Source organism: Lipotes vexillifer, unplaced genomic scaffold (genome assembly GCF_000442215.2).
Source record: "Lipotes vexillifer unplaced genomic scaffold, Lipotes_vexillifer_v1.1 scaffold1691, whole genome shotgun sequence".
Lineage (NCBI taxonomy): Eukaryota > Metazoa > Chordata > Mammalia > Artiodactyla > Lipotidae > Lipotes > Lipotes vexillifer.
Window position 1 is genome coordinate 4,252,206 of NW_006789046.1, and position 13,303 is coordinate 4,265,508.

General features: G+C 50.7%; 1 protein-coding gene across 4 annotated transcripts in view; it reads right to left on the reverse strand.

Annotated features, from left to right (window-relative positions):
* SEC14L1 (SEC14 like lipid binding 1) overlaps positions 1–13,303 on the reverse strand; it is a 53,442-nt gene that overhangs the window by 2,779 nt on the left and 37,360 nt on the right. For 3 of the 4 annotated variants that reach the window (XM_007462374.1, XM_007462375.1, XM_007462376.1), the window contains 10 exons: positions 12,493–12,727; positions 11,113–11,222; positions 9,472–9,661; positions 8,538–8,626; positions 7,351–7,421; positions 6,238–6,409; positions 5,799–5,933; positions 3,775–3,909; positions 1,477–1,728; positions 188–366 (listed from right to left, as the gene is read on the reverse strand). In XM_007462374.1, coding sequence (XP_007462436.1) covers positions 188–366; positions 1,477–1,728; positions 3,775–3,909; positions 5,799–5,933; positions 6,238–6,409; positions 7,351–7,421; positions 8,538–8,626; positions 9,472–9,661; positions 11,113–11,222; positions 12,493–12,727 — 1,568 coding nt within the window. Of the gene's footprint in view, positions 1–187; positions 367–1,476; positions 1,729–3,774; positions 3,910–5,798; positions 5,934–6,237; positions 6,410–7,350; positions 7,422–8,537; positions 8,627–9,471; positions 9,662–11,112; positions 11,223–11,469; positions 11,471–12,492; positions 12,728–13,303 lie in introns of all 4 variants that reach the window. The other variant, XM_007462377.1, reaches the window with a different exon arrangement.

Here is a 13,303-nt window from a genome sequence, read left to right on the forward strand (position 1 = left end):
CCGCAGCCGCCCACCGCCTTCCTGGCCAATCCCAGCCCGCTCCCCGCAGCGCCCCCCAGAGCCAGGCCGGCCGTGTGGGGCCCAGGGGGACACAGCCCCCCACCGCCCTCCCACACTGATAACGCCGTGAACTGCCAGCGACAGGTGGCCCGGAGGCCGCCCCGGCCTGGACCCCGGCCTCACGCACCGGAAGTCCTCGGACCCGATCACTTCGGTGTAGTACATCACTTTGCACTTGTGGGAAGAGACCTGCAGGGAGGCCAGCACGTCGTCCATGCGGGGCAGGCTGGTGGCGGCACAGGCCGGCATGCTGTGGAACTTCCACTGCAGGATGTAGAAGCCCGGCCACCGTGTCACGTGGGAGCCCTGGAACGAGTCAGGCGGCACCAGCTGAGGACCTGCTTCCCGTGCCCTCCCACAAACGCCAGGAGACCAGGTCCACTCGGATCCAACACCGATTACTGACCATCTTGACGGGGGAAGGACCGGCTGCCCTGATTCATGATCGGGGTCCATCCCACGCTGCCTCCCAGGTGTCGGCCCTGCAGCCAGGCCTCTGCCAGGCACTGGGGAGGCCACGGGGGGCACCCTCAGAGGCTGTCCGCCCCCAGGACTCCGCCTCGGGAGGAGGATGCAGGCGCCCGCAGGGTGGGAGCGCCCGGGGGGGTCCTCTGCTCACCCTTGAGGGCTTGGGGTCAAAAAAGGCCACTTGGACCAGGCAATGCTCTCTCTGATGTGCTTCCAATGACCTTACCGATGTATTCTGGGTTAAAAGGACGGGAATCTAAAGTAGAATGCCAATCTATGAAAACTACTTTCTCCCTTAATTCTGGAACTAAAGACTGTGATATAGATTAAAATGTTCATTATTTTAAAAACGGAATAAAATACTCTCTTTTACCCTGCTTCTAAGACCACCAAAACACTGACAGGCTTATCCCTGAAAACCGTAAAGACAGCAAAATTATGCATCTATTATGAAGGCCAGAGGCACCCGAGAGCTACCATTCTGAGCTCAGGCACCCAGAATAACCAGCCAAAATTTTAAATGAGCTGACAGAGCATTTAAGATAAATTAGGATGCTTAGTAATGAGACTTAATAGTTCCCTAATTACTTGTTTCTCTCCCTTCTATTCGGGGTGATTTTCCTTGAAGAGAAGAATGCCGCCAGGTCAAAGGCCATCTTAGCAGAAGCCTTCTCAATCCCAGCTTTGTACGTGCACCGAATGCCTTTCCCTTTCTTCCATGTCGCTTTTGTGAAAATACTTCCAGAAATAGTTCATGACTTTAGATACAAGTAATGGATTCTGCTGAGCTCTAGCTTCCTCTGGGATTCACTCGGCTTCTTGAGCGACCCTAACCGTAACTAAGAGGACACACTGAACTGCCTGTCTACAGACGCAGGACGGGGCCGAAGCAAGACTTCCTTCTCCAGACGGAAGAGCCACACTGCGGGGACTCCCAGGAGACCTTACCTGCACACTTTCCCCTTCTTTGCAGATCAGAGGTGACTCCACCATGCTGTAGTCACGGCCCAGCTGCCAGATTCTGTCTATCAGCTGCACGTTGTTCCCTCCTGGGGAAGTGATGCTGTGCGCCCCCAGGGAGTCCTTTTTGGGTGGCTGCGGCGACCTCTTGGAGTGATAGATGTTAAAGACGATGTCGCCTTTGCACACATCAAAATCCCAAGTGATCACCGAAGAGGCATCCACAATCTGAACGAGAATCTGGAAAAAGAGGTTGCATCAACCCACCAAAATAAGCACGGGCCTCTGAGCCGACGCCGCGGCAGCAGGACCCCTGGCAGCTTTCCCCCGGCTAGGGGGGCGCGCACGGCCGACCCTCCTCACCCCACCTTCCAGGCCTCTGCTCGCTCTTTTCGTTCTTTCACCCAGCTGCTCCTGCTACGCGTCAGCGCCAAGCTCTGTGCTCTGTCAGCCACACCTAGAGTCCAAGCTTCCCCTCAATTCCCTGAGTGCTTTAAAACACCCAGTGCTGGCTGTAAAAAGTGTCTTAATACAAAACAGAAATAACGCTAGACACCACAGAAGTGGTTCCGTGGGTTGCTCTGGGCTGAAGGGCACAGGGAAGGTCGCAGAAGAGCCCAGGGGGACGGGAAGGAAGCATCCAAGCAGGGAGCGGGGTGGACGCGAGTGCAGGCTGAGTGGCCTATGCCCGTGGCCGCTGCGCTGGGTGGGAAGAGGGCGCCACGTGGCCCTGGGGTGGGGAAGGGCCCCGGGTGTCGAGTGCCAACCTAAAAGCTGAATTTCATGCGGCGCCCATACAGCTTCCCCACAGGGAATGATCAAAGTTATAGTTTCAAAAGATTACTGTGGGAGGGACGTGAGAATTAAAACCAGCTGTAAAAAGTTATGTATTCACTAAAAAATTCCAGCAGAAGCCAGGCCCCGCGCCCCACCCTGCCCTGGAAGCCTGCCCGCTGAGCCTTCCGGGAGGCGTGTTGGCGCTTTGCTTCTCGTCAAGCAGCCCTTTTGGTCCCACCACGGCCACTTCTCACCGCTGACAGACCCACACAGAATTTCCCTAAAGAGCGGATTCCATAAGCACAAGAGCTGCATCTAAGCACAGCAGTGGCACCAACGACACCAAAGTGGCTCTGAGGGCAGAGCTCCCTTGGACATCAGCCCCTCTGCGGACCGACACTCTCGCTCCTGCATTCACAGTGGGGATGAGGAATTCAGTCCTCATTTCATGAGACCGCCGTCCTCGATTTGTGCTTTACTGAACCCCCAAAGCAGAACTGAAGTTTTCAGTTTTGATGTAGAAACACTTGCACAGATACCCTGTGACTCACAAGAACACATCACACCACTGAGTTCTCTACCCTGGATGAAAGCAACCACAACCTAAGGAAAGAACTTGGCCTCCTCGCGCCTGCCGGCCTCCAAATTAAAAACTAATACAAATAATCCTCAAGACACAGTCGACTTCCCCCTGCAGAGGCTGTGAATAAGATAAGGTACATCGAACCTGTCTGTTTTGCTCGCTCAAACTACAGCCCCATGCCCACTTGCCCCACGAGGCACGGGTGGGCCGTGCGGGACACACCCCGGCCGGGAGGATGGAGGAAGCGGTGCGGCGTCAGCTCCCGGCCACCACTGTCCACCCGGCCAGCAGCCCAGCCCGCTGAGCGGCCTCTCCGTGCCAGGTGCCACCCCTCCCACGATCCTGAGCCACAAACCTCAGCCCGAAGTCCAGGAGGGGCCAGTCTGTGCTGAGTCCCTCATGACGCCACAGCACACACGCGTGTGAAAACACAGGCACACTCTTGCTTCTGCACCACCACGTGACAGCAAGGAGAGAAAACACATGTGCTAGTTTCTCCTCACTCCGTCAGATTTATAAAAACGGGCAAATTCCTTAAAGGTAATAAATAACCAAATCCAGTCAAGACAAAACAGAAGATGCGACTGGTCCGATCACTGAGTACATGAAACTGAAGGGTTACCAACCTTCCCACGGGGAGACCTGCTGCGCTCCCATGTGTCCAGGCTCTCGCGTGAACTGCACCGCGGCTGCCTACCCTCCTTCCGGGCGCCCTGGCCAAGGGCAGCCACCTTCCCCTCTGAGAGAGCCCGGCTCTCCTGTGTCGACATCTACCTAAACTGCAGGTCAGTGTCAACACAAAACTAAAGACCAAGACCAGAGAAAAGCATCTGATTCTCCTAAACTACACCCCGCTGGGGAGACCCACAGAAGAACCTCGGTGGGAAGCGGGGGCCCGGCCCCCGTGGCTTCGTCCCGGCACCTACCTCGTGCGGGGCCCCTTTGAAAACACTCGCGGACTGGTAGATGGTTTCGGTCCAGAGCTTGAGGTCTTCGTTCTCCAGCTCCTCCGCGGTCCTGTACAGGGACTTGGGCACCAGGCCCCCCTCCGGCACTTCACACTGGAAATGTAAACGCAGTCATGTGAGCTGAGCCAACACAGGCCACTCCTCTGAGAACCAAACGCCGGCAGCGCCATGTCCTGACACACACGACTCCTCGGAGCCGCTTAGGAAATGGACAACACCTGCCATGTCGCAAAACACTCTACACTACTTAGCAAAATAATTGTGAAAAACCACTTAAATACACGTGTCTTGCTTTAAATAAATGAGAACAAGTTGAAGCCGATTTGCCACAGAATTCACACTAGCGCGTGTGAGGGGCTGGATCCAACTACCGAAGCTGGTTTGTGTAAGAATAGCGAAGTATGTATATTGCGCCGCAGAGGAAAACATTATGTTAAGAAAAGAGTTTTATCCTCCGCAGCTACAGGCACTATCCTTATTATATACAATTACAGTCAAGATATATAATCTATAAAGAAAGCTTTGTGTCTAAGCCAGATCAAGTGATCAGTCCACGGCACCAGCCAAAAAATAATAAAGAGCAGCAACTTTCGAATTTGCTTGAAACAGAGGCTGAATTAGAATGTGCACATTTCATAAATTTCCTAACTGACCTGGATATAATGACTTAACACTCGCGCTCATAAAATCCAAGCACTGCTTACATTATCAGCCCTGGGAGGCGACCACACAGCAAAGAAACACAGCCGTCTACAGCGGGCAGTGCAGCGGGACGCAAACACGCCACAGCACCGAGGCCACGTTAGACGGCAGCGGGCAGAAGCGAGCACTGTCTCTTCAACGCCAGCCCGACAGCGGCACGGAAGAGCAGAGAAGGAGCCTTAACGGCCAGCGTGGGGAGATCTCTGCTAACTGCAGGACTCTTAGCATCCTGAACACCTCACGGGGGAGTCAGGTCTGCTTCTGCTGCAGCCCAGTTGCTTTCGTCGTAACTGGAAGAAGCAACCTCGCCGGGTCCTGCTCTGATATAATCGAAGTCTGTGGGTTGCTACAGATCTGACCTCGCGCTTTAATCTCATGGGCGCTGGGTGAGTGAAGGTCCTCTACCTCACTTGCTCCTTTGTGCTGCACTGCGATTCCTTGGAGCAGGACTGAAGGCCTCAGAGCTGATTCAAGTACCAGTTAAATTCCTCGAACAATCCAGAGAGATTCCCCCGAGCGCCCAATCATTAGCTAAATACATGAGTCAGCCAGGGGGGCCACATCTCAACATCTCAACGGCTAACCTTATTTACTATGAAGGATGACGGAAGTCCCTTCTCTGAGAAGAACCACTACTCCCTGCTGGCGCCCGTCACCTGTCACGTCAGCAAGATGCGTGGACCACGCTTCTGTTTCCTTCACCACCACCACCCACCCCTCAGGCCGTTGTGCCCCCGAGGCTGTATGGTCCTCAAGGAACTAAACTTCTCTGGCTCCCTCGCCACAGTACAGGGTAAAGAAGTGGAGCCACCTGCCTGATAACCTAGCAACTCAATGTATTTAAAACCCCACATCACATACAAGAGAACTAGCTCCCTTAACTATCCCTTTTAAAATGTTATCCTGATTTATTGTCAAGGGGGAAATCTTTTTGAGAATCAATTTGATTTTTCAATGTTTTAAAGAAATGCACAGCTCCTCTAAAACGATTAAAGAATCTGATTCACACAAAGCTGAGTGAATAAAGCAAGCTGCAATTACACTGACTGTAAAACAAATTCTCATTAGTATTTAACAATGAAGAATGTGTGTTATCAAAAATTACCTAAATGGTTCTGTTTAGTTTAACCCAGTATCAGAGAGATGTCAGCCAAAACAAAAACTGAAAGACAATCAAATAATCCAAACTAAAGGTTCTGAAAATCCTTTGTGCAAACCAACATCCACCTCTGCTACCCTCGTAAGCAGCCAAAAGTGCAGATGCTTTCCTAGATACATACCATGCACTCTCCACTCAGGAAATCTGGAATAATCTCTTTATCGATGTAATCCAGCAGGCCTCCAGGACCCTGGTAGTCATTTCCTGCATAAATAAGGAATTTCCTTCTGGTGTTGTCATCAATGAATGGACTAACCTATAAATAATTAGAAAAAACCACGTAGTCATATTTGCTTTGCTGTCTGTATTTCAAAGATTAAAATTACACGGTGATATTACGGGGCGGATTCAAGTTTGATATGCTTTTTCTGTAAAGCCCAAGTGCATGACATTAGGACCCTCGGGAATTCTTTCTTTCCTTAAATAATCTGAGAAACTTTGATGTCTCCGTGCTTATTTTGCTTTATGACTTCGAGTCACAGACGCATACACATACATGAATGCACGTGTGTGCACCTTCCAAGCGGCTACTAGTTATGCGGAACGACACGGAAACCCACCAGAGTCCAGAGGACAGGAAACACCCTGGGGGCACGCAGGATCAGAAGGCGGCCCAGTGTCTCGGGGTAGTTGGCCTCCACCACCTCGATGATGCGCAGCAGGGCCTTCACACCCGGCCTCCACAGGTGGCGCATGTTCAGCCCTTCCAGGTCCACCAGGCAGGTCCACGAACTGCAGGTGAGATGAGCTCCGTTCAGTACATGGCACACTCGGCAAGCCGCGGCCCAGAGCGACTTGCTTTTCTTTTCGATGTTATATACGGTCATTTGTATCCATTTCCAAAGATACACCAGGTTTTAAAAATCACAGTGTAATGAACTCTATTTATATCTGCTTGTATCAAGACATGGGATGGGTGTGGTAGGACTAATCCCTGAAACTTCAAAGCCACCAAAAGCTAAGGGACCGTGACTCAAAGCTTCAGTCTGACGCACTCAGCAATCCAGCGAAGGAGGCCATGTGCTGCCCTTGACCTGCTGAGCCCCCTCTACTGACCCAGCGGGGTGTGTGTGTGGCATTTAAATACGTGGTGTGACTGAACGGCGATAACCTAGTCTTTGACAAATATTATTGAGTCAAGCACTGTGGCAGGAGCTGAGAATACAGCGGTGAGCAAAGGCCCTCAAAGTCCCTGCGCTCCTGGAACTTATGTGCTAGTTAACCATCTATACCCTTCTCTATGCCAACCTCTGAACCACTGCACATTTTCAAAAGAGTTTACCATAACTAGAAGTTTGGTTTAATAGCACAGACTAATTTTTTTCTGTCCCACCTCCCCACCACCAAAAAATAAAGGAGCAAAAACCAACCACCTGTGACTCTGGGCTCCCAAGGACCACGCAGACCTCAGACACGCCAATCCACTCAGACCGAGCGGATGGCAATGCCCGGGGGCAGAAACACCAAACTCTAGCAACGGTCCCTCACAACTGACTACACTACATGCTCTACACGTTTCCCTCTTATCTGCCGCCTAGAGCATTATGGTAAACAGTAAACTATTTCCACTTGGTCCTATAAAATCAAACCAGATTTTGGTTCTAAAAATCAACTAGCAATACTTAACTCATATTCGCAATAAGCTAGCGGGACAAACAGCACCACACAGCTACCTGATAGGCCGGCCGAAGACTTTTGTATTTTCTTCACACCGTCTTAGCCCTTCTTCATTTATGGAGAGAACCTACGTACGAAAGGGCCATGAAGATTCCATGATCAGTCTAAGAAGCTACCACGACTGTATCAAAGCTATGCGACTGACAATAACACGGCATGTTTTAGGTAGGTGTGTAAACCCAGTCATGTATTTAAACCTTGACACATTCATACACACAAAACACAGCACGGATGAAGAACATCTCTTTCAAAGAGAACGAGCGCTGTCCCGTGTGGCAAAGGGGACAGCTCCCCAGTGAGATGACAGGAGTCTCCAGATGGGCGGGGAGGGCACAAACTGCTGACCTATCTCCAGAGCAGACACGTCCGGAAGTGTCGGACGTAAGTGTCCGTCGAGTGGGGACACTGTGATGCCACACGCACCAGCCAAGAGAAAAGGCAGTGTGAGAACTGAAGCCCAGCTGAAGGGAACCCTTCAATCTGGAGTAACAAGCCCTTTCCCAACAGATGTAGTCCACCCGTATCTTTGTGCACACACGTGTGTATGAGTGGATGCATACGTACGCCCACGTCAGCACACACACAGTGGCGGGCGCTAACAGAATATGCAACAAAATGCCAACAGTGGGTATTTTGGGATAATGGATTATAGATATGCCTTTTAAAGTTTTTGCTTGTTTGTTTCTAATTTAAGGACAATATTCTTCTCTTCATAGCTGCCCACACAGTGGAAGCTGCCCTGGAAGGGGTCAGGGAGACAGGGAAGGAGACAGGGCAGTAGCCCTGATGAAAGATGCTAAGAACCTGGATCATGGACGTGCCAGTGGAGAGAGTGCTATTAAGAGGTCCGATCTGAGGGGCATCTTAAAAAGAGAGCGAGGGTGGCGGGGGGTGGGGCCCGAGTCAGTGGGAGGGAAAGGAAAAGGCGACTCAGGACCAGCCCCCTGTACCCTCTCAAGGGGCTATACTGATTTTTCTGTTCATGCTGCCCCACCGTGAAAAACACTTTTATAATTTTTGTGCCCTCTTTTGAAGTTTTTGAATATATTAATAGATCTTTCTTTCTAATTATGAAAGTAAAACATGCTGGTGCAACAGGACAGCTGTCCTCTCCCACCCCTGCGGGCAGAGAAAGAAAGTGAAGCCACAGCGGAGCCTGGTGTCTTCCGCAGGGGGCACTTACGTATCTGAGCAGGGCCTCCTCGCCGAGGGCTCTCACCAAGCCTTTGGTGTCCATCTGCCCCAGCCTGAGCACGTAGAGGGGCCGCCCGTCTGCAGGCGGAAGGACAGGCGTTGTGAGCGCCATTCCTGACATGAGGCTGGGGACACAGCTCTGAGGCCCTGACAGGGAGATGGGCTCACCCAAGTTCCAAAGGAGCTTCAAGCGCTCTCCCGCTGAGTAGCAGCAGCTGCCTTCTGTGGTGCCCACAGGGCCCCCGCAACCCTGCCCCGCCAAAGCCAGCCGATGGAGCAGCTTATTAGCAGGACCCCGGAGACACTCTGCACGGAGTGAGGGGGCCCAGCGGAGCCCTGTCCTCCGTCCGGCTCTACCACCCACACCGCGGCCATTGCTGGGCTCAGCCGTGACCCCACTCCACCCGCCACCAAGTCGAGTCAGGGAGCCCCGGGCACACCTTTCAACGGCACAGGCTGTCCTGCTGGGCGCCGTGTGCAGGGTAATCCAACCAACCCACGCACACCTAATCATTCATTTTAGGGATCACTGTTCTTGGTTTAAGTTTTGTTCACTCTCCAGGTAGAGCTGAAATGCTGACATACAAAACCTGGCTACACGTTTTTACAGATATTGCAGGGGTTAAGTCACTGGAAAGTACCTTTCCTAGCACTGTGCTCCTGAAAAACCTCTGCCTTCGAAGTTTTTTAAATAAAGTCAAACTCCACGCAACTAAGGAACGCAGTGGAGCAGGCTGCCCGAGGGCAGTGAGAGCAGTGAGGGAGCAGCAGCCTCAGGCCCTTCCTTCCGCTCTACGGGGCATCCCCAGGGTGGCGGCGGCGGCGAAACGGGCAGCCACTTGCTCAAGCCGGGGAAGGGAGGGGCAGCGCGCCCACGGGCCCGCCTGTCTCTACACGTGCCCCGATGCCAAGTTCCCAGCTACCTTTGTCGTGATGGTGCCAGCCTCCCGCGTAGTAGTCCTGAAGGACCTGGGGAGGCTGCCAGGTGTCGAGGATGTAGTCCACCTGGTGCTGCTTTCGCCAGGTCAGAGACTGACACAGGGTCTCTCTGGCTTTGTCTATGTTGAAGTCCCGGGCGCGCAAGAACCGGAGAATATGCTCATCTTTCGGGATCTGTTGAGAGACAGAGATGTTTCTAAGCAATGTTAAAAGCTGCTAAGGGGAAAAACCAAGTTACCAACGGAATAAGACTCTGAAAGTCTCACTTCTTATCAACAGCGAGCTGCACTATCGCACTATGTAAAATTAGCCATTACCAGAAACACGTTCCTTAATGCTTTAGAAAATCAGCATGATTAGTCTGAATAATCCTCATGCTATTCCCATTTTAGTTTCAGCAAAGTAGAGTGAAGGCATAAGGAATTTCTTAAACACCAGATGCTTCAATTCACTGAGCTAACCTACGAGTTATTATGATCTGTGCACTTTTTCTGTGTATATATTACACGTAAATAAAAACCCAGAACACAAAACGGTGTTGTTGGTTTTGGTAGTGGTGCTGGTGTCCTGACACACAGGAACCTTCTCCAGGTTCCGCTCCTGGCAATCGACAAGTTCGACAGGTCGGCTTCCCTGAGAAAAACACAAGGCCAAGGCTGTGTCTGGGTCTCCCGTGGACTGGCTGCCCTTGACCCTGGCCACACAGTCACTGCCACATGCTGCTGGTGCACAGATGGGGGGCGTGTGGTTGGCACCCCCTAACTACCCCACTCCTGGGAAAATAAAGCACTGAGATGGCATCACCTTCTCTCAGAAAGGACCACCGTTACAAGGAAGTGGCTAGGAATGTCGGTTCCAGAACCGAAAGGCCTGGCTTCAAACCGCAGCCCACCACTCACTAGGAGTGAGACCCTGGGCAAGTTACTGAACTTCTCTGTGTGTACCACAGGGCTGATAAAAATAGCACCACCTCACAGGGCTGCTGGGAGGATTTAATTAAGATCTTAAAAGAGAGGCTGGTGCACGGTCAGCACACAACAAATGGCAGCTCTTACCACAGGGGCTGTGTTCTCAATAACTAATACAAACGGTCCTCAGCTGTTGGGCGCTAATGACCAAGACTGACAGACTTAGAGAGCAGGCCAGCGAGTGAGTAACCACCCCGACACACAAATCTGCCTCTGCTCCACACTAGACCCCATCAGTTGTAGGATTACAAAAATCTAATTCCTTATGAGGCTGCTTACCAAAACCCTCAAAATCAAAGCCCAAACAGTTCTAACCTCTGAATAATCTGTGAACCACTTCCAAACCTTCTGAAAATTAAAATGTATGAATACTTGGAATACAATATTGCTTTGCAACTTGACATATAATTGTTTTTCAGCAAGTCCATTCTCTGTAACATCTACAAAAGTACAGCTAATTATACACAGTAGGGGATCACAACTTGCCACGAAGGACTCGGATGCCACACACAGGGATATGGATTCAATGACTTTCAGACTGGAAGGGACATGCCCAGCTATGGCAATCAGGCACATTTACTCCGAGTCACTTATGAACAGGACCAGGGATCCGAGGTTTCACAACAGCGCCCCCTGCACGTGAGTGTGAATTCTCACTTTGCCCTTGTGAGTCTCCTGGAGCCACTGGCGAAGCCGGATCAGGCAGCTCTCCTGCAGTGGAGTCAGGTCACCCAGGTATCTCTTGATGTAGTCTGCGTCTAGTTTGTCTGGAATATAAATTACAGGACATCATTTACAACAAAGAACACTGAAGCTCGAAGGCTTCCAAAGTCCTCCTGCTTGGTGACGTTCCTGTGTGGTCCCGGAGTCTGAGAGGTGACTCAACCACAGGGACGGGGGACTCTAACCAGCCACCCTAGAGACCCCCAATGACAGTCTTTAAGCCCAATCACTGCCAGAGCCACACAGAAACGTGCCGATTCCTTTACACCCCCCAACTACCACCAGATCAACCCTGTTTGCAAAATATCAACTCTATTCATGACAGAATGATGGCTGTTACAGATATTTAATGATATTTAATTCAAAGTTACATAAGGAGGATGCACATCATATGAAACTATGAAATGAAACAAACAAGTGGATCTAGACCTATTTTGTGTGTTCGAGAACACAAGACACGAGAGATCTTCCTCATAAGGTAACGTAAACTGGTAGAATGAGACTTCAAATTAAGCACCACAGCAAAGAAAAGCTCCCAAAGTGAAAAATAAAACATGTCGCCAAACCAACTAAAATACCTGCCACCTGCCACCCGTTGAAAAGTAACCAAGGGTGCAGTTGAGCCGCAGAGAAGAAGGTATGGCAAGATAAATGCCAATAATTCAACAAAACTTATGAGGGCAGAATTTTCTTGTATTTCCTTATTTTACAACGGGCACAAGTTTGAGAAATAAAACAGGGATGTGTGTGCGTGCGTGCGTGCGTGTGTGCGCGCACGCACACGGGCATAATGCACGAGAAAGGCGGCACGGCATGGTGGAGCCTGCCACTGAGCTTTAGTTAATTCATGTATAAAATGCGAACAATAAGCATTTCCTACCTAAAAGGAACGATCATGAAATGAGTGAACATTCATAAAGTGCTTAAAACAGTGCCTTGAATCTAGTAAGCCTAAAATGTGTTTGGTGATGATGTAATTGTGTTAGAAAGATCAGTTCCTACCTTACAATTCCCTGAAGATACCTTCAACTAAAATGAAAAACATTTCCTGGTCTCAATATAAGAATAACTTGATACACCCCTTCCTGCCCATTTTTTAAAAACTCATAAAAATAAGAAAAACTTATTTTTTTCTTAGAAGGAAGTTTCTTCATTCTAAGAGAAAAATAAAATCAATGTGTTATATAAGCCAGAGGAAAGGGGGCAGTAACGAGATCAATTTTCTGCTCGTGTAACCTCTAAGCGTCCCGAGAGGCAATGGCTCAAGGTAAGCCTGGAGTCTTGCTCTCAGAGCGAAGCCTCGCTCAGACCCACCGTCAGGGGTCCCCGCCGCGGGCTCAGGCACCCCGCTCGGGGTGCTGAGGGGCTCGCTGCTCAGCCCTTCCTTTAGCGCAGGGTCCGGGACCACTACAGCCGACGGCGCTGCTGGTTTCTTGCAGGATGAAGGCATCTCTGAAGAGGGTGCAAGGGCAGCTGGAGTCCAGCGGGGCACAAACGTGACGCCTTCTTCCTCTAGCTGACGAAGGTAGTACTCAATGATCTCTTTTCCCTTTGAAGCAAAAGTGGTTTTAAAGTTAGTATATACTGAGCTTTCAAATTATTCATCCCTCACGGGTTTTTAAAACAGTGATAAAAACTGAGTTACATAAATAGGAAAAAGAAAAGCCAAATGTCTCTGTGGGTTGTTGTTTTTTTTCATAATCTTACTTCCTCTTCTCTAAAGGTCTAGGAAATCATATCTAAGATGGAATTTTTTATATAACCAGTTAAAAGCACTGATTTACCACACTGGTACTCAACATGTGCTTTGTGTCTCAATCCAAATGCTTTCCAGTATCACTTAAAACAAGCCTTCAGAAAGCACTCCTAATCCCATACATACTGATACATTTCGCAACCCAACTGCCACAATGATGAGCAGCAGCGTGAAAACCAGAAGGAAGGGAAGACGTCCAAGGAAGACGAACATCACCTCTCAGCGCCTGGGACCCGAGAGACCCCCTGAAGCGCCTCTTCAGGGCAGCAGTGCCTTCCCCAGCAGGGCCCTGCTGGCACCGGGGCTGCTGGGGGCTGCTGCCCGGCCTGACTGCAGCGCTCACCTTTCCCAGAAAGCCCGGACCGGGGC